At 58.0% G+C, this 22,497-nt stretch overlaps 1 protein-coding gene across 1 annotated transcript in view; it reads left to right on the forward strand.

Moving 5' to 3' along the window:
- The window catches only part of CDH4 (cadherin 4), a 626,088-nt gene that overhangs the window by 429,609 nt on the left and 173,982 nt on the right, over positions 1-22,497 (forward strand). Inside the window, exon 3 of the mRNA XM_039479762.2 lies at positions 18,912-19,138. Within this exon, the coding sequence (XP_039335696.2) occupies positions 18,912-19,138 (227 nt within the window). The remainder of the gene's footprint in view (positions 1-18,911; positions 19,139-22,497) is intronic.

The raw sequence follows: 22,497 nt of genomic DNA on the forward strand, positions 1-22,497 counted from the left end.
AGGGTGCAGGGTGCAGGGTGCCAGGTGCAGAGTGTAGGGGTGCAGGGTGCAGGGATGCAGACTGTGGGGGTGCTGGGTGCCGGGGTGCAGAGTGCAGGGGTGCAGGGTGCAGGGGTGCGGACTGTAGGGGTGCAGGGTGCCGGGTGCAGACTGTAGGGGTGCAGCGTGCAGGGGTGCAGGGGTGCAGACTGTGGGGGTGCAAGGTGCCGGGGTGCAGGGTGCCGGGATGCAGGGTGCAGGGGTGCAGACTGTGGGGGTGCAGAGTGCAGGGGTGCAGGGTGTGGGTGTGCGGGGGCACAGGGGTGCAGGGCACAGGGGTTCAGGGTGCCATTCCTAAATCTCTGTCTGGTGTCTGTGTCCTGTGTATTTATTTGTTTGCATGCTTTTCCTTCCAGTGTGATTTTATGATCCGTGGACATACACAGGCTCGTCCCTATCTAATTGAACCTCCCAGTTGCCTCTAGAAGCTGGGGATTGTGGGAGAGTGTTCTCTCAGTGTACCATCTCACTGAGTTGTCTCAAACACCCTGCGAGCTAGAGGTGGTTCTTTCCCTGTAACATGAGACAGGAGTCATGCGCCTGACGGCTTCCCGGCATCCAGTGAGTCATTAAACCCGACATGTTGGCTACGGACTCGCGCCTGGTGGTTTCTGGGCGTTGTGCTTGGTCAGGTCCATGTTCCGAGGGTTCGGCTCCCCAAGGCCATGGTGTGTGTCCCACCGGCTCCCTGCCCCGAGCACCTCCTGAGGCAGCTTGCCACACTCACACGTCCTCCAATAGCTCTCACGCACAGTAGGGGCTGAGCGCACAGTGGGACTCAGGGAGCTGAACGGGGAGGTGAGTTGAATGCCTTGGACATGAGTCTTCTCAGCAGCCAGAAGGAGCCAGTCCAGAGGCTGCCCTTCTCTGAGAGCACCCTTCGCTCTCCAAGGAAAGCCCGGAACTTTCTTTCACCATCTTCTAATGTGCCTTCGGCAGAAGCTGTGACTCACTGGAAATGGATGGAGTTGAGGCCAGGCACAGCTGGCCGGGCCGCCAGACAGCCCTTTCCAGAGAAGGAGCCGCCCGGGCTGGAGGGTGGACACAGGCCTCCTCCCTCTGCCTCCAGCCCTCCTGCTTCTCAGTGTCTAAACCACCAGAAAAAAATCGTTTCTTGCTCATTGACCTTTCTGCAAATTACAGTTTACACCCAGGAGCAAAATGTCATATAATTTTTATGCATTCAGCTGGGCTTTTTCACCGCTATCTTAAAAAACAATTCTTTATCAAGACTTCATGTCAGAATTGTGCAGGGATAATTACCTCGAGAGAAACACCTCATTTGCATGATGCACCCTGCTCAGCTCCCGTGAGGCAGCCTTGCCGAGGGCTGGCCATGTGCTTCTCTGGAAGTGGGCATCGGTGAGGCTTGGGGATCGGTCAAGGAGCTCGTGAAGTGAGTATCGATCGCCTCCAAACTGACTTCATTACCAGCTTCTTTTCCAGCACAAATTAAATCATCAGAGTGGATATCAGATGCGCAGGAACCTCCCTAGACAAATCCCTGCAGGACCCGGCGCACCGCACGGCCTGCCTTCCCTGGCCGTGGGAGGCTTCATGGCCACACTCTCCATTGCCCCTTTCAGAGAAATGGGGTGTCCTAGAGATTGAGGACCCTGGGTTCTTTCCTGCTCAGGGACAGAAGACAGAAACCTCACAACAGCCACCTTCAGGAACCTCACAGTCCAATGCGAGAGAAAGGACGAACCGATTGCAAAGAGATTTAGGAAGCCTTTGCAGAGAAACATTATGGACAAGCTCGCCCCAGGCCGAGAAGAAATGGCGGATTCTTTTGAAAGCATCCATTAAAATTATTTCTTTAGATGCAGGAGCTGCTTTAGGGGTTTCTCTTTGCCGTTGACATTGTATTTATTGCAGAAAAGAAGCCATAGTTGGACAGTGTAGGACCACCTCTAAATGCTGCGGAAGGGTGGCTGATGAACAGCAAACATCGATGGCCTCAGGCCCAGCGTGGCCACCATGCCAGCCACATCATCGATGGCCTTGGGTCCAGCGTGGCAGCCACACCAGCCGCCGTCATTGATGGCCTAACCCCACCCAACAGGTGCCCAGTGGCCGTGTCATGCACGTGAGCCAGCATCAGGCTCTGTTGTTTCAAGTGACAAGATCTGGGAGCTGCTATACTACTTTTAACCCAGCCTTGTGCTGGCAGATACACCCTGAATTTCTAACAATGCTTTTCTTCCAAGGATAATAGAAATTTGTTGGGGTTCAATCATCGCCTCCCCTCTAGGACTTCTCAGACCCTCTGGTGTGCATTGGAAATTTCCAGGAAGACAGAAGTGGTATGCATAGCTGTCACCCCGCTGAGGCCCTGTGTTCCTGCCCTCCTCCAGCACCTGCCTGCACCAGGTTCCCTGGGACGTTGCTGGGATGATACTGTCGTGGCCTGAGAGAACCTGCTGATCCTTTCCTCACACTCTTTAGATACAGGACCTGGATCTAGAGTAGCCACAGACATCCTGGGTCCTGTGTGCTTTGGGCTGACCCTGGCTGAGGAAGAGGACGCTCTAGAAGATGCTAGAGAGTGGAATGGTGTTTCTCCTTCCGCACAAGGGCAGACCTCGCTCTTCGTCACCCATCACTTCCTGTGCTGAGTCTGGTCATGTGTCCCCAACTCCCAGAGGATCCAAGTCCTTGTTTTTCCCGAAGAAGTCCTCGGCAGCATCCCCACGGGGCCTCATGGCGTGCTGGGCGGCCTGGAGGGAAGTGGGTCCTGGGTCTTGGTGGGGGCTGCTTCCCTGTCCGAGGGCACACTCACTTGGTGGGGTGGCCCCTGCACTTCCTCTGGATCCCCGTCCTGGCTTCTTGGCACCAGGCAGCCCCTCCCAGGGCTCTCTGAGCACCGTGCTCAGTGGAGTGTGCCACGAAGCCGCTGTTTAATGAGCATGTTCCGGCCCCGCCACTTTCCTCCCCGTGCCTGCAGCCGCCTCCAGGCCTGGCTTCCCTCTGCTCAAGGCGGGGTCTGCTGAGCCCTGCTGCAGGAGTGGGCATCGAGGGCACCAGAGACCCTAGCACAGGCGTCCCCAAACTTTTTACACAGGGGGCCAGTTCACTGTCCCTCAGACCGTTGGAGGGCCGCCACATACTGTGCTCCTCTCACTGACCACCAGTGAAAGAGGTGCCCCTTCCTGAAGTGCGGCGGGGGGCCGGATAAATGGCCTCAGGGGGCCGCATGCGGCCCGCGGGCCGTAGTCTGGGGACGCCTGCCCTAGAAGCTTCCATCCTCACTTTACAGATACCCCAAGCACCTGCTCTTCTCAAGGGAGTCCCTGAACAGCTCAAAAATGCGTGAGAAATGAATGCACCTGGTACAACGAGGCCTGGCAGTGCGAGGCTCCCGGGCAGGGCTGTGCGCTTCAGAGAGGAGAGAAAATCTGTTTGCATTCCTGAGTTGCTTCTTATTTACTCTAGAAAAAATGGTTGGCAGTCAACCACAGTGTGTTTGCAGAGGGATCTCAGCTGGTAAAGTTCAGGGTCATCTTTGGATTTAGCCCTAGAAAGCTGGTGGTGAACACGAGCCAGACATGTGAATGGCTGGTGGCCCCATGTGACAGGTGGGACAGGTCCCTATGCAGACAGCACAGCATGGAGGCCCTGTGTGGCAGGCAGGACAGGTCCCTATGCCGAGGGCACAAGATGGAGGCCCCATGCGGCAGGTGGGACGGGTTCCCATGCAGAGGGCACAAGATGGAGGCCCCGTGTGACAGGTGGGACGGGTTCCCATGCAGAGGGCACAAGATGGAGGCCCCGTGTGACAGGTGGGACGGGTTCCCATGCAGAGGGCACAGGATGGAGGCCCCGTGTGGCAGGTGGGACGGGTTCCCATGCAGAGGGCACAGGATGGAGGCCCCGTGTGGCAGGTGGGACGGGTCCCCATGCAGAGGGCACAGGATGGCAGCTCCTTCCCGAAGGCAGGGCAGGTCCCCCTGCATGGGGCAGGTGGGGCACAGGCAGGTGGACCCAGCAGCCTCCTCTCTGCCCTGCCCCTGCTTTGAGGCAGGGTCCAGGCACTCCCCATGCTAGCAGCAGGGCAGCCTCAGACAGGAGCCAGCATGGCCAGCACTGTGTCATGGGTGCCGCGGTTCAGAACCCCACGTCCCGCCAAGACTCCCAGCGAAGGCCCGCACTCAGCAGACTCTGGAATGTGTGAGCTGAGTGCGGTGGGCTCTCTGAGAAGGCTCAGGCCCGGCCCCTGCCTCCCATGGAGCCTGGGGAATTTACCTGACCACAGCCTCAGAGACTGCAGCGCTGGCTCTACCCAGACAGAGGTCATTCCGGACGGGAGGGGCAGAGGAGGACGTGGGGGGGTGGGGGTGCTCCCTGCGGCCCCTCGCCCCCAACCCCGGCTGTCCTGGGGCCAGGGGGGCTCTGCACTCGGGGGCAGCAGTCAGGATTGGAAGCTGTGCTCTCGCAGTCCTTCCTCTAAATTTTCCTCCTGACTTTACACCTGCAGTCAAGAGCAGAGGGTAAAATATTTTCTGTTTATTTGTATATTTGTTTTTAATTTAAAAAAAAGAGAGAGGACCAGACATAGTGTCTCGTGCCTGCAGTCCCAACCCCGTGGGAAGCTGAGACAGAAGGGTCGCTTGAGCTCAGAAGTTCAAGACCAGCCTGGGCAACAGCATGACCGCATCTCAACAAAACATTTAAAAATGAGCAGGGCATGGTGGCACACGTGTGTAGTCCCGGCTACTCAGGAGGCTGAGGCAGGAGAGTGGCTTGGGTGCAGGAGTTCAGGGCGATAGTGAGCTCCGATGGCGCCACTGCACTCCAGCCTGGGTGACAGAGTGAGACCCTGTCTCTAAAAACTGAGAAGTAAATTTTAAAACGTAGGGGAGTGAAGAGGCGCTGCCGTGGGGTTAGAGTGCATTGATTACAGTCATTTATACATTTCCTCCACCCATTCCTCCTGCTTCAGAGATATCTGCGGCCCCGTCCACCCGCAGACACCCCAGCAGAGGAAGGGCCCTGCCCCACGCACACCGCCCCGGGCTGGTCGCAGACGGTGCACTGCACAGCACACACGCACAGGCACAGACACCCACGGCAGGGAAGGGCCAGACCCAGGACCCAGGTCTGGTCTCTCTGCCTGGAGTTATTTCCCCTTAGGCCTCGAGCTGCCCGGGAGCACTGTTCCCGGTATTAACAGGATCTGCCTTCCCGAACCTCATCAGGGCCTCAGCTCTCCTTCTGTCCCAGATGTTTCCAAGAGCTTTGAGAGGAAAAGGAAATTGTGACTCCCTCCAGTCTGAATGGATGGAGCTGCAGCAGGAATGCTTCTTAAATACAGAAAACAAGAAACAGCCCCAAATCGCACTTGTGGGAAATGGAGTGCAAGCAGAAACCGACTCAGGAAGCCCGTCGAGAGTCGCCCCTACCTCCCCCCTCGACTGGGCTTTCCCTTCTGCAGAGAGGAAGGTGAGGGGAGGAGGCCAGAGGTGAGGGAGGAGAAGGTGGGGAAGGGGAGGGCTGGGGAGGGGAGGTGGCCTCTCAGGACAGCAAAGAGAGCTGCCTCTCCACCTGAACCTTAATTGCAAATGATTTCATTAACTCAGTCTTGATGTGCAAGACGCTAACGAGGGAGGCTTGCGGCTCCAGAAGTAGCCTGGCCAGTCCTGTACCTTGTGTTTGGAAGGATCCACCCTAGGGCCCGGCTCCCCTGAGTCCCAGCCATCAACTGCCTTCATCATCACCATCACTGCCATCGTCATCGCCATCGCTGCCATCGTCATCACCATCGCTGCCATCATCATCACCATCGCTGCCATCGTCATCACCATCGCTGCCATCGTCATCACCATCGCTGCCTTCATCATCACCATCGCTGCCTTCATCACCATCGCTGCCATCATCATCACCATCGCTGCCATCGTCATCAGCATCACTGCCTTCATCATCACCATCGCTGCCTTCATCATCACCATCGCTGCCTTCATCATCACCATCACCTTCATCATCACCATCGCTGCCTTCATCACCATCACTGCCATCATCATCATCGGCGTGATTATTATCCTTGACGTTAGTCTGCCTGTGTTGCTTTAAAGGACAGCCCGAGGCTGGGTAGTTTATGAAGAAGGGAGGTTTAATCGGCTCATGGTTGTGCAGACTGTACAGGAAGCATGGCACCAACATTTGCTTCCGGCGAGGGCCTCAGGAGGCTTCCACTCACGGCAGAAGCTGAAGGAGACCACGGGTGTGCAGATCAAATGGTGAGAGAGGAGGCGGGAGAGTAGGAGGTGCCAGGCTCATTTCAACAACCAGTTCCCTTGGGAGCTTAGAGTGAGAACTCCTTCCCTGCCTCTCTCCCTCCCTCCCTCCCTCAAGAATGGGACTGGAGAATTCATGAGGGATCTGTCCCCATGATACAAATGCCCTCCACTAGGCCCACCTCCAACACTGGGAGTCAGATTTCTACGTGACTTAGCTGGGCCGAAGCAACGTGGCCATACACAGCATTGTGGCTCAGGCTAAGGAGAGGCCTTGCCGGGTTAGAAGCAGGCGACTTGCTCCCAGCAGTGTGGGAAGCGCCTGCACCACCTCACCGTGGAAGAAAGAGCTCAGGACCCCTCGGGGCCACCTCAGCGAGTGGGCTTCAGCCGGGGCTTGAGCAGGCTGCCTGCTCTAGGAGGCTCCAGAGACCCCTGAGCACAGCCTTTCCCCCCGAAACATCATCAGCCACAGAACCTGGCCGCTCAGCTCTGCAAGGCTGAGTGAGTGTGTGGGCTGCTGCGTGCTGTAGGGGTGCTTGGCGTCTGGGCATGACCAGCTGCTTGTGAGTAGATGCCAGGAAGCTCCTCACAGCAAGAGCATAGCGTGGAAGGTGGCAGGGCAGTGGAAAGTCACAACACTGCTGACAGGCAGCGTCATCTAGACGGTGCCTTATTCTCATCCTTCCGTCCTCTGAAACTCTGCTCAGGTTTGTCATTCAAGGAAGGGCCATGTTTGGAATGAGCAGGAAAGGGGAGCGCCAGGTGACGTGAGGCTCGTGAGGGTGGGGGTGGCAGAGCCAGGCGCCCCAGGTGAGCACTGACCTGCCATGCCCTGCGGTGGGACCTCGTGGCAGGGGCAGGAATCCTCTCTTCCTCCATTTTCTCTTCGGGAAAATGGAAGGAACGTGACCTTCTGTGTAGGTGTGTGCAGGTTCTGTAAGATAACGTGCGCCCAGTGCCCCGCAGGACGCCTAAGCAGACACAGTCCCTCTTGCATGAGTGGAGATTCAGGAAACGCGAGTTCACGTTGGTTCATGAAATGTGAGTTCCAGATATTCAGTAAAAAATGCGACTTAATAAGTGTTCTAAAATATTCCCTTCTCCACGTCCCGCTTGTCCACACTGGCAAGTGGACTCTCACAGCCTTGAGTGAGAGAGCAAAAGTCCCAGCAGGGCCACCCCTCCAGGTTCCCGGGGAACACCCATAGCATCAGGACACCGGGAGACAGGAACAAAGGGCTTTTAGGATCCCAGGGCGGCAGCACTGCCACGATGTCCCGGCCATTGCTGGAAGAACGTGGGTCTCCAGCCGTGGTCCTCGCCAGCATGGGAATGACAAGCGAGGCTTTGCCCATTGGCCCTGTTGTCCTGCGAGTGCCGACCGTGGCGTGTTCTGACAAGAGGCCCCGGCACCTCACAGCCTGGGAGTCCTCGGTGCACGGCGCAGCGGTGGCTGGACTTGCCAGCCTTGTTCTCTGCTCACTCCTGTGTCCCCATGGGTGGGAGGACTTCATTAGCGATGTGTCCCACGTCGCAAGCCACTGTGTGGGCTCCGTTCTCATGGCACCAGTGGGACTGGCTCATGAGGCGCTCGCAGCTCAGCTTCCACGGCCACGGAGGAGGAGAACTTCTGCATAAATACCTGCTTTAGAATGTGCCCTTCCCTGCTGCCCCCTCCTCTGTCCCCCAGTACATCTGCACCTTTGTTTCTTGAACAGAGTACTGGTAATTAGTGCCAGGACCTGGAGAAATTCCTCTCTACACAGGCTCCGGGCCCTTTCACAATGTAAGGCTCCGTCACCAAGATGGAGCTGCAAACAGGCTCACCCGGTCCTTTGAGGAGCTGCGTCTCCTCTCGGCAGAGTCTCTGGTTTGCACATAGCACCATAAATATTAGACGAAGACTTGGAGATGATTAGTTCAAGTTTTGGGGGACAGGGCCGCGCTGGAGAGCGTAAGGCACGAACTTGTTCCCATGCCGCTGGCTTTCCGGGGCAGGAAGAGTGTCCTGGTATTGCCTCTTTAACAAGACACACAGTGCCCGTGAGGACGTGAGATCACAGCGTTGGATGCATCACGAAGAAAACCCAGGGGGAGAAGCAGGTTTAATGTTCCCTGCCACAAATGAGATGGCGAGAGAGAGGCTCCACTGTTTTACTTTATAATGGGATTTCTAAGATTCTGAAGACAGCGTGTTTTGTTTTCTCTGGAGAAAGTACAGCTGATAGAGAGTGAGTATCCACTTCTTAATAGACTCTGGTTTTTAGAGCAGTTTACGTTTGTGGAAAAACGGAGCAGGAAGTCACCCCGTCCCCGCGGCCAGCTTCCCCATGGTTACCATCTTGCATTCGTGTGGTGCGTTTGTTAGGACTGACTGACAGCAGGCAAATCATACGTGGGTATTTTTTTTATTGCATTTTAGGTTTTGGGGTACATGTGAAGAACATGCAAGATTGTCACGTAGGTACACACATGGCAGTGTGATCTGCTGCCTTCCTCCCCCTCACCCGTATCTGGCATTTCTCCCCATGCTATCTCTCCCCACCTCCCCACCCCCCGTCCCTCCCCCATTTCCCCCCAACGGACCCCAGTGTGTAGTGCTCCCCTCCCTGTGTCCATGTGTTCTCATTGTTCAACACCCGCCTATGAGTGAGAACATGCGGTGTTTGATTTTCTGCTCTTGTGTCAGTTTGCTGAGAATGATGGTTTCCAGGTTCATCCATGTCCCTACAAAGGACACGAACTCATCGTTTTTGATGGCTGCATAATACTCCATGGTGTATACGTGCCACATTTTCCCTGTCCAGTCTATCATCGTTGGGCATTAGGGTTGGTTCCAGGTCTTTGCTATTGTAAACAGTGCTGCTATGAACATTCGTGTGCATGTGTCTTTATAACAGAACGATTCATAATCCTTTGGATATATACCCAGTAATGGGATTGCCGGGTCAAATGGAATTTCTATTTCTAGGTCCTTGAGGAATCGCCACACTGTCTTCCACAATGGTTGAACTAGTTTACACTCCCACCAACAGTGTAAAAGTGTTCCTATTGCTCCACATCCTCTCCAGCATCTGTTGTCTCCAGATTTTTTAATGATCGCCATTCGAACTGGCGTGAGATGGTGTCTCAGTGTATTGACGCGTTATTGTGACTCGGTCCAGCCCCCAGGAGGACCCTCCCTTGGTGCCGTGCGTTCGTGGGTTTGGACCAAAGGCATGGTGACACAGGCTCTGCCACTGGCCTCCCAGCGCTGCTTCCCTGCCCGAAAGCCCCCACGCCCTGCCTGATCCGCCCTCCCTCCTCCCACGGTCCTTTCACTGTCTCTGTGGTTTTGCCTTCTCCAGAATGTCGTGGAGTCGGAGTCCTGTGGCTTGTAGGCTTTTCAGATGGGCTCCTTTCACTCAGCAGCACACCCGTAACACTCCTCTGTGTCCGGGGTGGGGGCCCAATGGCTCATGTGGTATCCATTTTTGAAGCTAAGAGAAATGAAATGCGTGCATTTACCCCACTAACTTTTCTCAAGCACCTCCTGGGTGCCAAAGTCACGTGGTTGGAAGGTGCCAGAGACCCCGGTGAGGCGCCTGCCAGGCCCAAGCTCGCAGACTGGCAGGAGGTGAGCGGCAGTTTCAGGACCCACCTGTGGTGGAGCCAGGGTGAAGCCAGCCAGGGCGGCCTGAGCAGCTGTCAGTGGAGACGCTCGACCACATCCCTGTGACCACAGGAGGGACAGGAGCAGATGAGCCTCCCAGAAATGCCAGCTCTACCTACCTGCTCCATGAGGCAGAGATTGGTGCTGGGGCAGGGCCTGGCTGGGGAGACCACTGGGCCATGGGGCAGAGCAAGGCAGTGGGCCGAGCCGGGCGGCGGGGTCGGGCAGGCCTGGGAAGGATTTGGTGTCCAGGTGCGGTGCTCAGGGGCTCTGGCTCCAACGTGGAAGGTAGCACCCTTCCTGTGGCTGTTCCAGAGGAAGGAGCAGCTGAGGGGTGTCAGGCAGCAAGGGTGTGCTGTGTGGGCAGACGGCAGAGACCTCGCCCTGGGGCCCATCATGGCAGGACCCTCTCATCTGCAGAGCGTGAGGGCAACCGGGTCCCCCTCATCCCTCAGCCTGCAGCCCCCAGCCCTGCCCCCAGCTCTGGGCAAACAGTCGTGTCCCTTGTGGTGTGTCCCGTCCTGAGGGTCTCCTGAGGGGCGCTGGCCTCATGACAGTCCCCCCACCCAGCCCCTCATGCATGCTCTGTCAGGTTCTGTGTTCCCATAGCACCATTCCTGTCCGCCACCCGCCTAGACAGTTCCCAGCGTGGTCCTGCAGCCCTCCGTGGGGGCCCTGCTGCCCCACAGGGTCTGCTCGGTCGGGATGATCTCTTTTGCAAGTGCACCTGGTCCCATCACTCATGGGGCAGGGCCTATTGGGTGCACCTGGAGGCTGAGCCGCTGCCTCTGGGGCGGGGTGAAGCGGGGCCCTCGGGGCAGCCTTGGCCCCTGCACATCCTGTTTGCTCAGTGGAGTCCTGAGGAAGCTGCATGTTCGTAGAATCGGAAAAGTGGCATTCCTGCAGGACGCCTCCTGCCAAGCCCAGCACTGCGCGGGGGTGGGGTGGGCACTGTGCGAGGGGGGGGTGGGCACTGCGCGGGGGGTTGGGCACTGCGCAGGGGGTGGGGTGGACAGGCCCTGTGCAGATGGTGCCCCCTCACCCAAAAATGCCCTTTGGTTTGGAGACGTGAGTAGCTTGTAGGGTAGAAGGTTCTCAAGCTGCTGCAGGTGTCCTGGCAGCACGGGGGTGCGACTGCTTGGACTGTCCCCCCACGAGGACTGGGAGGCCACGTAGTGCTGCAGGGACATCTCTATCAGAGGATGTGTCCCCTGGGATAAACACCTCAGAACCCAGGTTGCCCCCCCCGCACGGTCCCCCCACCCATCCCCTTAGGAGATTCTCCGTGGAGAACCTGAGCCCGAACCGCCACCTCCAGAAGCCTCGGGCTTGGACCCCGCCCTCTCCTTCCTCCTCAGCCTCCTCTCCCCTCTTCCAGCTCCTGCTGCAGCAACGGTGACTCATGGCTGGGCTGGTTTATTCCAAAGTGGCTACAGTGTATTATTCAGGTCTTGGCAGTAATACCCAAGTTTTCTGTGTACAAAACATACACACGGGTTTGCCTCCCAGCAGCAGCGACTGACTTTCACGGGAGGGAGTGGCTTCCCAGTGAGTCCCGGTGAAGTGACGGACGTGAATGCCGAGATACTCCGAACCAGCACTGAGTCTCTGTGTACTGCATGGGGAAAAAGAGGGAGCTTTTTGGAGTTCAAGTCCCAGCTCTCCCGCCTATGAGTGTGGAGGTGACTGCATGCCTTGGAATCAAATGCAGAAATCGTACTGAGGCTCCCAGGACCCACAGGCGCTGCCCACCCCTCCCCCCTCCGCCTCGATGCCCTTACACCCCCCGATCTCCTCCCATCCTCAGATACCAAGCGCGCCTCAGGACCCAGGGCCTTGCACTGTCTGTTCCCTCTTTGGGGAATGCTCTTCCCTCGGGCATCTACACAGCCCCCCACCTCGCTTCATTCAGATCGGCCTGTTGGAGAGGGGACGCCTCCCTGCACTGGCTCTGTGACCCTCCCCCTCCCTGGCCAGGCACCTCCAGCTGCCAGCTCTTCGCGATGGCCCCCACTGGACAGCTTCCTGGGGAGGACCTAGGTGTCCACGGCATGTCCCCGACACCTGTGAGAGCGCTCAGAGGCACTTCCTGAATGCATATGTGGGAGAAAGGAGGAGGCTGGAGGCGGGCGAGGAGGCCCCTGCAAACGTCCTGTGTTGCCTGAGGCTTTGATGTCTCAGTTTGTCTTGTTCACTTGGGGCGTCTTAAAGCGGAAGCTGAATGTGGCCTCCTCCCTGTTCCAAGTCTGCTGGGGGTTTGTGTGGGATTCCCTGGTGCACCACCCTGCCCACGTGTCCAGCGGGGCTTTGTGTGGGATTCCCTGGTGCGCAGCCCTGCCCGTGTGCCCAGCGGGGGTTTACCTCAGCATTTGCTGCTCCTCATGCTGCTTGGACTGCTTTGCAGATTCTGTTGAATACCGGCCGCAGGAGCTGAGCCCTGCCTGGCCTTTGGTCCTATTTCAGAGTGGGCAGCAGATGGTCCCTGGAGGGGGAAGGATGGAGCAGCTTCTGTTCTCTGGTGTCTTCTGAAAAAAAAAAAAAAAAAAAAAAAAAACGGGCTTTAAAATTAAGTCCATCCTGTCCAGAGTGGGAGGCCAGTGGTGTGGGGCTGGGCTGCCCAGAACCTCAGAAGCTGGTGACCCCACACGTTGGAGTGAGGAGGGGGAGCCAGCCCCCAGCAGGGCAAGAGCTGGATGCCCACAGGCTCAGAATCCCGAGAGCTGGCTGCCCACACAGGCCCTGCACGGCTCACCCTCCCACCCCTGAGACCCCTAGCCGGACTAGGACCCTGGTATGACCCCACTGCAGCCTGGAGAGCTCACTCATCCCTGCCGTCATCGCCCGGCCACTGACCACCGTGGCCTCAGCCCGTGCGGTTCCTGGCAGACCCTGGTGTTCAGTCCGTGTTTGCGGGATGGACAGCCTTGACCGTGGGTGACCTTTGCCGGGCGCCTGACTCCCTGGAGCCATGTCCACACCACTGAAGGATGTCCTGGGTCGTGTGGCCAGAGCATAAAGAGGGCAGCCAATGCCAGCCCAATGCCTGCCCTGTGCCAGGCCTCAGCAAAGGCATCAAGGTGCCACATTTATCCCCTCCTGACCCTCTGCCATCACTCCCATTTCACAGAAACCAAGACTGCACTCAGAGGGGCCGCCATTCCTCAAGGTCACGGAGGCAGGAGGCTGTGGTCGAGGTCTGCGCCCCAAGACCAGGGCAGGTGTGCACAGGGTTGCTGGTGCATACCCACCTTGATGGGCACATGCAGCCCCACCCCAAGGCACACGCAGGGGTCCTGGGACCCTGAGGTTCCATGGCTGTGGCTCTGGTGTGAGGACAGCAGGTGCTCCCCTCCCCACCCTCCGGGGTCCACTCCCAGCAGTGCTGGGACTGCCCCCGGTGCCCAATCCTCTGTGCCAGTCCCAGCACTGGCTTTGGGGTGTACAGCAGCCACCGAGGGGGGCACAGAGGCAAGGAGGCTCCCACTGCATGTTTAAACAATTAGATTTAATTTCTCTCTGGACCCTTCTGTCTCTTGTCAGACAAGTTTGTTTAAAACTAACGGAAGTAATTAGCAAATCGTGGAGAGTTGCGTGCGGCAGGTAGCGGCTGTGTGCCGGTGCCAGGCGGTCCTGTGTCAGCCAAGAATGGAACAGGTGGCCTCGTCCCCAGGGGGATTTCCCTCCAAAGCAGGAAAAGTCGGTGCCTGATGCACCTACATTTCCACACAGGTGTCTTCTCCCCCAAGCAACAACTCTTTCCTCCCCCACAATTCCTTCTGGGGCCGCAGCGTCCCCAGGGCCCACAGCAGCAGGCGGTCCTGGTCTCCCCACAGAACCCCTGCATCCGGAGGCCAGCGTCCCAGCAGTACCTGAGGAGCTGTAGCCTTGAGGACTTCCCAGAGGCACCACCTGGGGTCCAGTTCACACATCAGCTGCAGGAAGCTCCCTCAGGACGTGCATGTCAGAAGCTCCCCATACACCCCCAGACTCAGGAAGAACCAGCCCCCTGGCCGAGGGTGACGGACCTGCAGTCGGGCCTGCTCCTCCTCTCACCACCTTCACGAAGGCGTGAAATGTCCCTGAGCCTCAACTTTCTTATCTGCAAAATGGGGCAGTTCCACTCACCAGCGCCAGCTTCCTGGGCCCGGCAGCACACCCGCCACGTGGAGGCTGCAGCGGTCGGGACAGGGCGTGTGATCTGCACTGGGTTCACAGAGGCAGCCTTTCTGCTGGTACATTGAGGGGAAAGTTTTCTGGGGATCCACTGGATTTTAATTCTTTCCTGGACTAAGGGAGAAATCAGGAGATCAAAAACAAATGCCTAAGAACACTAAACAGCCAGCCTGGGCGCGCGGCTGGCTCCCTCGCCCTCACACCTGGGAGACTCTGGCACAATCTCATTTGGGGGCTGCTTTCCATGTCGAGGGAGGTGTAGGGGTCCCAGGATGCTTTTGGGCTGAGCACAAAGCAGGAAGAGCCCCTGTTCTGCCCTCAGCCTGCGGGAGCCTCGGAGTGGCCAGGGGAGGCTTCGCCCAGCTTCACCCTGACCCAGTGCCTGATACTAATCAGTCCCAGGACAGCAGCCCTGGCCTCAGCACACTCACCAGCCCTGGGGGTCATGGGAGGACACGGGAATCCCAGTTACAAAGCCAGGGAATGAAACAGGTTACAGGTTTCCACAGGAGCCAACATCCCAGCCAGGCCTGAGCACTGGGCAGGAGCCAGCTCCACCAGAAACTGCCAGAGTCACAACCTCCACCATCACTGCATCCGTTCGGACCTGAGCTGGGGCTCCCCGTGTCTTGTCCTAAGCCAGGCTGGAATGCACCAGGAGTGGACGGCATTCTCCCTCCAGCATGCTGGGGCTGTGGCCCTCGCCCCACCTGGCCCCCAGCCGGGCATGCACAAGATTCCCGGACGTGCAACAGCCCCAGCAGCGCTCAGCCTGGCCTGGCAGGTCTCAGGGGCCCCAGAAATCGCCTCATTTAGATGTGCCCCAGGTCACAGGGCTTTTCAGGGCACTCAGGTCCCACCGTTGATTTCCCAGCTCCCAGCAGGGCTCTGGCCCCTGAGAAGGACGGGGGCGTGTGGTGCGGTGGCCGCGTGGCCCTGACTTTCTGGGACAGCAGATCTGGAGGCAGATGCTCTGTGCTGGGCCTCAGCCGCTTCTGCTGGGGTCGCAAGGGAGTCCAGGCTGAAAGCTCGGTGCTGCCTGCATTTCCTCCCCTGCCAGGACTGTCTCATCTGGAAAGTAAGCACAGGTGAACAGCAATGACGGCCAAGCTTTCCGTGGGCTGGGAGCACCCCCAGAGAAAGGGGCGCCCCTCCAAGACCTGTGCCACCACCTGGCCCTGGGCAGCCAGGTGAACGTCCTTCACCTTGGAGACCCTGTAGGCCTTTGTGGCCACTTCCACGATCATCCACAGTCCCTTCACCAGCCAGGAAAGAGGCAGCAGGGCTGAGTCCATTTCCAAGGCAGAAACTTCGGAAATAGGAAGGCAAGGGTCTCTGCGTCCAGTCTGGAGAGTCCAGAGCGCAGGCCCAGGATGGGGCTGAGGCGCCCGATGCCTGCCCGGGAGCGGCTGAGTGACAATGAGCTTGGCGCTCAGGCCCAGGAACTAGAAGGAATGCCCAGTGCCAGGGTTTAGGCAGACACAGTCCGCTCCTGGCTGCTGCAGAGGTAAGGGCAGCACAGGACTTTACATGCCCACAGAAAGTTCTATAAGCAGCCAGGGGGCCCTCCAGCCAACACCTAAGGCTCGGACTCTAGCCATGTTCATGGAGAGGCGAAGCGGAATCCCAATAAGTGCCAGGTGACACCGCCAGGAGCGTCCTCTCTGCACACGGGGACGCGTGGTGCGTGCTGACACCTCCATATATATTGTACACTTCTCCCGTCCTCCTCCTGGAGAGCATTTAACCTTCCAGAGAGAGGCGAAGACTCCAAAAATTACAAAGGAAGCAAGAGGAAGGAAGCAGGTTGAAGAGAAAACAGTGAAAAATGGAAGGTGATGAGGTTAGCAAATGTCTCAGCATCGTAGAAAAGCCGGCTGCGGTACTGCCTCTGAGCCTCCCAGTAGCCAGAGTCAAGAAGGAACCCGTATTTAGGCAATTCCCAAGGAAAGACAAATAGGATATGGGAGGAGTCCCCGTCCCGAGAGCCCCGACATTTCTCCCTTGGAGCTGCTCTGCACTCACTCGCCGTTTCTACAGCATGGCACAGTGTTAGCAACACTCTGAGTGGTGTTCACAGGTACCCACATTTCACAGAGTTTCAAAAGGCAGTGTCCGTGCATTCAGTGCCGATGTTCTATGCAGGCCCAGCATCTTGGAAGAGCTGCCTTATCTCTCTCTCCTTACAAAAGAGGCCACGGCCTGGCAAGGCACAGGAGCAATCCCCCCAACACTGGGGTCTCTCAGTGACCCCCGATCTTCCGGGCCTCTCTCCGGGAGGGTGTGGGCCAGCGCTGTGTGCGTAACCATGTCCTGACCTTTGTCCCCAGGGCTTCTTCCTTCTCTGCCAGTGGCAACTCCTGTTTTCCTCCTGCTTCTCCACGGATGAGGACTCCGAGTCGCAAATGCCAGTGGTCTGAGTGTTCAGACACAGGGCTGTGGTTTTGGGCAGAGCACCCAAGTTACAGTTATGCTGAAATGGGATGTTGGGACTGCATCTTGTCACAGAGCCTGGAGATTTCTCGGGAGTAGACTGGGCCATGTCAGACACCGAGGAGAATGCCATGAAGATCTAGGAAGTGACCGGGTGCCATGGCTCACACCGGTAATCACAGCACTTTGGGAGGCTGAGGCGGGAGGATCACCTGAGGTCAGGAGTTTGAGGCCAGCCTGGCCAACATGGTGAAAGCCCGTCTCTACTAAAAATACAAAAGTCAGCTGGGCCTGGTGGTGCACACCTGTAGTCCCAGCTACTCCAGAGGCTGAGGCCGGAAAATCACTTGAACCTGGGAGGCAGAAGTTTCAGTGAGCCCAGAGGGCGCCACTGAACTCCAGCCTGGACAACAGAGCAAGACTCTGCCTCAAAAAAATAAAAATAAGAACTAGGAAGCCGGTATGCGGGGGCCCTGGTGCTGTCCCCTGGTGCCACTCCCCCAAGCCATCCATGGAGCTGCCTTGGAGGGCACAGACGTCATCCAGGGTCTCTCACGCAGAGAACGCCTTTCACCTGCAAAGTCCTTGGTTCATGGAGCCGACACCCTGCTGGTTCCCGCCTGGCCGCTCAGATGTTGGGGCTCCATTCAACCTCAAAGCAGCTTCAGTGCCTGCCTAGGATGTCCCCAAACCTGTGTGCTGGTACTTTTTTAAAACTGTACCGCTGCGTTTAATCCCGAAGACAACACAAACCCTCCTGCTGCTGTTCAGCTGCATTAGTCTTATTAGGCATTTGCTTTGAGAGAACAAAGGGGCTTATTTGTGTATTTGTGCTCCACTCTCAGCAGTCATGGAGCTATTTTTTTTATCTTTGTCAGTGACAGGCGGGTGTCAGAAATGATTGATCCGCTAAGTTGTTGCTGATTTTAATTTGTTTACCATTGGGCAAACGGTACCATCAAAGCGGTTTGGAATTTTCCTGCCACTTGAGAAAACGATGTAATGATTCCATCCTTAGAGCGGGGCTAGGTCCGGGAAGCCACAGCAGACCCATGCCTGGGTTGGTTGCCCCCATCCGTTAGAGGAGCCACCGGGGGGGCCCTGGAGTCTGGAAGTCTCATCACTCTCTTGAACCAGACAGGGTGGAAATGCCGGGTGTCATCACATTTAAAAACATTTTCACATGAAACCCACAGGTGGGAGGTGCCAGTGGCTGGCAAGATATCTAAAGTGAACTATTTGAGACGAGGGAACAGACCCATTATTTATTTTTTCAAGGCAGGCAACAGTAAAAGGCGAACACAGGGGGAAAACACGTTATCTAATGTAACAGTGAGTCACTTTTTTTGCTTTCTCAAATGAATAGTAATTAAATCATGTAAGCTGAGACAACAAAATCGCTTGAAAAACCAATCCTCCCACCGTAATTCCTTAGATACTCACATTTTTATAAATACTAGGTAACTTTACCCTTGGCTTTTATCAGCAGAATGTGACACAGGCTGTGGGTGCATCATAATTCACCACGGCGCTAGGCGACAGTTGCAAAAGCACACGTCTAAAAAATGCACTCGTGGTCCAGGTGAACTGCTGCTCCGGAGCTGCCTTTTGCTGCAGCAGAATGAGAGCTGGCCGTGGTGCTGCAGCCGTGAGGGGAGGTTGGCCTCCGGGTGCCCAGTAGTTCATGTTTTTGGAAGCGAAGCAATGCACAGCACCCAGCGGTACCAACAGACTGTCTGCCTTTAGCTCTGTTTCCAGTTCACCCAGAGAGCAACTGGGTGGGGCCAGGGTCTTCCCTGGCCACATCTGCCCAGCCCACCCCAAGGCGGTTTGCAGGCATCAGGTCTGGCTTAGTCATAAAAAGGACCAGAAACACAGCAGAGTCGCGTTCTGCTGCCAGAATCCACCTGCCGTGGAGGAACGGTCCCTCTCGCTCCTCCTCTGGACTTAGCCTTCTTGGGGTGGAAAAACGGGTCTATTAGGGGCTTTACAGTCTACGCTGGCAGGCAGAAGATTTGCATAGGTAAGAGTCGGGGGAACCGAGGGAGTATTTCTGAGGTGGAGAACACCCACCGAGCTGCTGGATTCAGAGATAATAGCGGCGAGGGAGAGACGCGTTTGCAGAGGGAGAGCAGCTGTGTTGTAGATAGAACGGAAGCTCAGCCTTGCTTTCTCCCCCTCCTGTTTTAAAATCCTCTGGCTAATTCCCTAGGCGTTGAGAGAAAACACGCCACCTTCTCAGGAGGTGGAGAAATGTGTGCAAACCTCATGCCCTGAAGCCCACTGCGGGCCTGCGGGGCGTCCTCCATGGCTGCTGCCATTGTCACCACCCTTCTGCAGGCCAGGCCAATCCTGACTGTCTCCCCCTCCTCTTGCAGTCAAGTTCAGCAGCTGTTTGGAGACCAAGGGGACGCAATATGAGACCAACAGCGTGGACTTCAAAGTTGGGGCAGACGGGACGGTCTTCGCCACCCGGGAGCTGCAGGTCCCCTCCGAGCAGGTGGCATTCACGGTGACCGCGTGGGACAGCCAGACAGCTGAGAGATGGGACGCCGTGGTGCGGCTGCTGGTGGCCCAGACCTCGTCCTCGCACTCCGGACACAAGGTAAGGTGTGACCGCTGGGTCTGCGCCCACATCTAGATGTCCTAGTTCCTCCTGCAGGCCCCGGGCAGAGCCTCTGCCAGTCCTCCCTCAGGACGGAACATCGCCTCCTCCTAGGGCTGCCACTTAAGAAAGGCCGGTGCCAGCTGGGCACCCCTGCCCTCTGCACTGACCTGAGCCGGGCACCCCTGCCCTCTGCACTGACCTAAGTTGGGCACCCCTGCCCTCTGCACTGACCTGAGTCGGGCACCCCTGCCCTCTGCACTGACCTAAGTTGGGCACCCCTGCCCTCTGCACTGACCTGAGTCGGGCACCCCTGCCCTCTGCACTGACCTAAGTTGGGCACCCCTGCCCTCTGCACTGACCTAAGTTGGGCACCCCTGCTCTCTGCACTGGCCTGAGGCAGGGCCGTTGTGGCAGGAAGGCCCCCTGGGCAGGCACGCAGACCCCACACTCAGGTTAAGACCCGGTGCCACCCACGGCTTGACGTTCTTCATACGTTTATGAACAAGGGACCCCACATTTTAATTTCCAACTGGGCACTGCAAATTCTGGAATCCCTCCTGCCTCCAAATTTTGCAGCCCACCAGGCCCAGGAGGTCCGAAGCCTGGACGGATGAGAAGCAAGGCAGAAACCATGTGGTGGGAAGGGAACCAGCCAGAGGGAGCTGGTGAGAGAGGAATTCAGAGAGCAGGGAGGGAGAGGGAGAGAGAAGAGGGGGAGAAAGAGAGGAAGAGAGGCAGAGAGAGACAGGAAAGGAGAGGGAGGGAGAGAGGGAAAGAGAGAAGGAGTCGGGGGGAAGAAAGAGAGCTTCACGCAGACATAAAAAGTTGTGCTATTCCGCATCCCAGCTGCCCCCTGACTCTGCCTCCTTCTAACCTGGCTGCCTGGTTCACCTGGGTGACAGGGAAGGGGGACCTCACCATCCCTTGTCCTGAGAGCTCCCTTTTACCCTGGCATATTCCGGCAATCCAGCACCAGGATCCTGGATGGCCAATGTTCATTCCCGGCCCCCACCTGTGAGGTTCCCAGGCCTGACAGAGAGTGGTCAGGTCCCAGCCTGATGGGAGAGTGGCCAGGTCCCGTCCCGTGCCTGATGGGGAGTGGCCAGGTCCCAGCCCGTGCCTGATGGGGGTGGCCAGGTCCCAGCCTGTGCCTGATGGGGGTGGCCAGGTCCCGTCCCGTGCCTGATGGGGGTGGCCAGGTCCCGTTCCGTGCCTGATGGGGAGTGGCCAGGTCCCGTCCCGTGCCTGATGGGGAGTGGCCAGGTCCCGTCCCATGCCTGATGGGGGTGGCCAGGTCCCGTCCCGTGCCTGATGGAGAGTGGCCAGGTCCCGTTCCGTGCCTGATGGGGGTGGCCAGGTCCCGTCCCGTGCCTGATGGGGGTGGCCAGGTCCCATCCCGTGCCTGACGGGGGTGGCCAGGTCCCATCCCGTGCCTGACGGGGGTGGCCAAGTCCCGTCCCGTGCCTGATGGGGAGTGGCCAGGTCCCGTTCCATGCCTGACGGGGGTGGCCAGGTCCTAGCCCGTGCCTGACGGGGGTGGCCAGGTCCCGTCCCGTGCCTGATGGGGGTGGCCAGGTCTCGTCCCGTGCCTGATGGGGAGTGGCCAGGTCCCAGCCCGTGCCTGATGGGGAGGTGGCAGCAGGTCCCGTCCCGTGCCTGATGGGGAGGTGGCAGCGGGTCCCATTCGCCTTGAGCATCCTGGCATTGGTTGCAGCCGCTGCACCGCCTTAAGATGTGGGGCTGCTGAAGCAGCTGTGCCGGGCGGCCTGCGGGACGGCACTACAGAAGGCCAGCCTGTAGCCCAGCCGTTGCAGCTGCCTGCCTGAGGGGCCACAGTGGTGAAAAGAACGTGTGCCAACCCCTCCAAATCCCCCCCGTTAACACGAGGCTTCTGTGGGGTCATTTGAGTTATGGCGAACAAAGGAAATCACCACGCGAGGCGACGGCCACTGGCGACCACGGGCCGTCCCTCAGAAAAGGACCTCGGGGAGTAAAGGGTTAAGCAGATTCCTTCCTGCGGGTCTCCCAGAACCTCACGACTCGTCCTCTGGAAGCGTCTGAGTGGGACACGGTCTGCAGGTTTCCCCAAACTGTCTGACCGAGGAACCCTTCCCCATGGAAAGCTTGCAAGGCAGGTGTGCCAAGGAACCCACTTTGGGAAGGGTGGGACCCGTGTCTTCTTCTGACTTGTTTCTTAGGTGGAAGTGGAGGTGGTTTCGGTTAGAAAGGTCAAAGTGTGACTCTGGTGAAGTCTTCACCGCCTGGTGAGCTGACCCCATGGGGAAAGGAGGTCGTGTCTCCTGCGGGTGTTAAACCAGGCGTCAGAACGTGCCTCTAACAGCAGCCCCCACCTTCTGATCCCCACCTGTGAGTCCTCAAGATTCTAGGACAGTGTAGGTCGCTTTCATTCTTTGCTGAGTGACCGTGACAAGCCACGCCCTGGTGAGCAAGGCAGGCCCTCGGGCAGCCTGGAGACCCTGTCCCATCACGCCTGTGACTTCTGAGTTGTCCCTACATCCCCGATTGTGATGCAGAAACTTGGCGCCCTGTGGGCCGAGAGCGGAGCCCCTGAGAGCCGGTGGGAAGCCTCAGATCAAGGCTCTAATGGAGAATCTAATGACACCTTTTCTTGGGCACGTTCCTGAAGCGATTTCAGAGGCAGTGAATCCCCTGACCCTCTGTGGAAGGTGCAGGCCCAGCTGTGGTTACAACTAGACAGTCCCTCGTGGGAGTGGGCCTCAACCCACGCCACGCTGGCCCAGGAAGCACCCCACCAGTGGGGCAGGGGTCACCGAATTCCTATCCAGGCTCAGAGCACCTGGGGGAGCCTGGCGGTGGGGTCGCTGTGGGACGCAGCTCCGTGTCCCCGAGACGTGACTGTCGCAGGGCGCAGTGGGCTGTCCCCACAGCCCAGGAGACCCCGCCCTCCGGCGCTTGCATTGCCAGTGGTTCCTCTCCTGATTTTCTAGGACCCACTGAGACCGCGCCCCAAGTGGTGTGAGCTCATCTACCCCTCTCCAGACCCTGGGAGTGGGCGCCGTCCTTGCCCCCACATCACACATGAGGGCGCTGAGCGCACAACCGCAGCCCTGTGCTGCCTGGGAGACCCGATGTGTGGCAAGGAGTGGAAAGGGCTTTGCAGGTGTGGCGGAGCCCAGCCTGGCGCGAGAGCAGCCCCCGGGGTGTGGGCACACGTCGGGGCTTCTGCGACTCACTGGCTGGGGGTTTGGGGAGCATTCACACCACTCTGAGGCAAGCTGTTCTGGAGAATGAGAGAGTAATGCTACCTACGTCCGAGCCGAGGGGTGTTGGTGTTTTGTGAGGTTACGGAGGCCTGGAGGTGGAAGGTGGCGGTG

Source organism: Saimiri boliviensis, chromosome 9, assembly GCF_048565385.1.
Source record: "Saimiri boliviensis isolate mSaiBol1 chromosome 9, mSaiBol1.pri, whole genome shotgun sequence".
NCBI classification, from domain to species: domain Eukaryota; kingdom Metazoa; phylum Chordata; class Mammalia; order Primates; family Cebidae; genus Saimiri; species Saimiri boliviensis.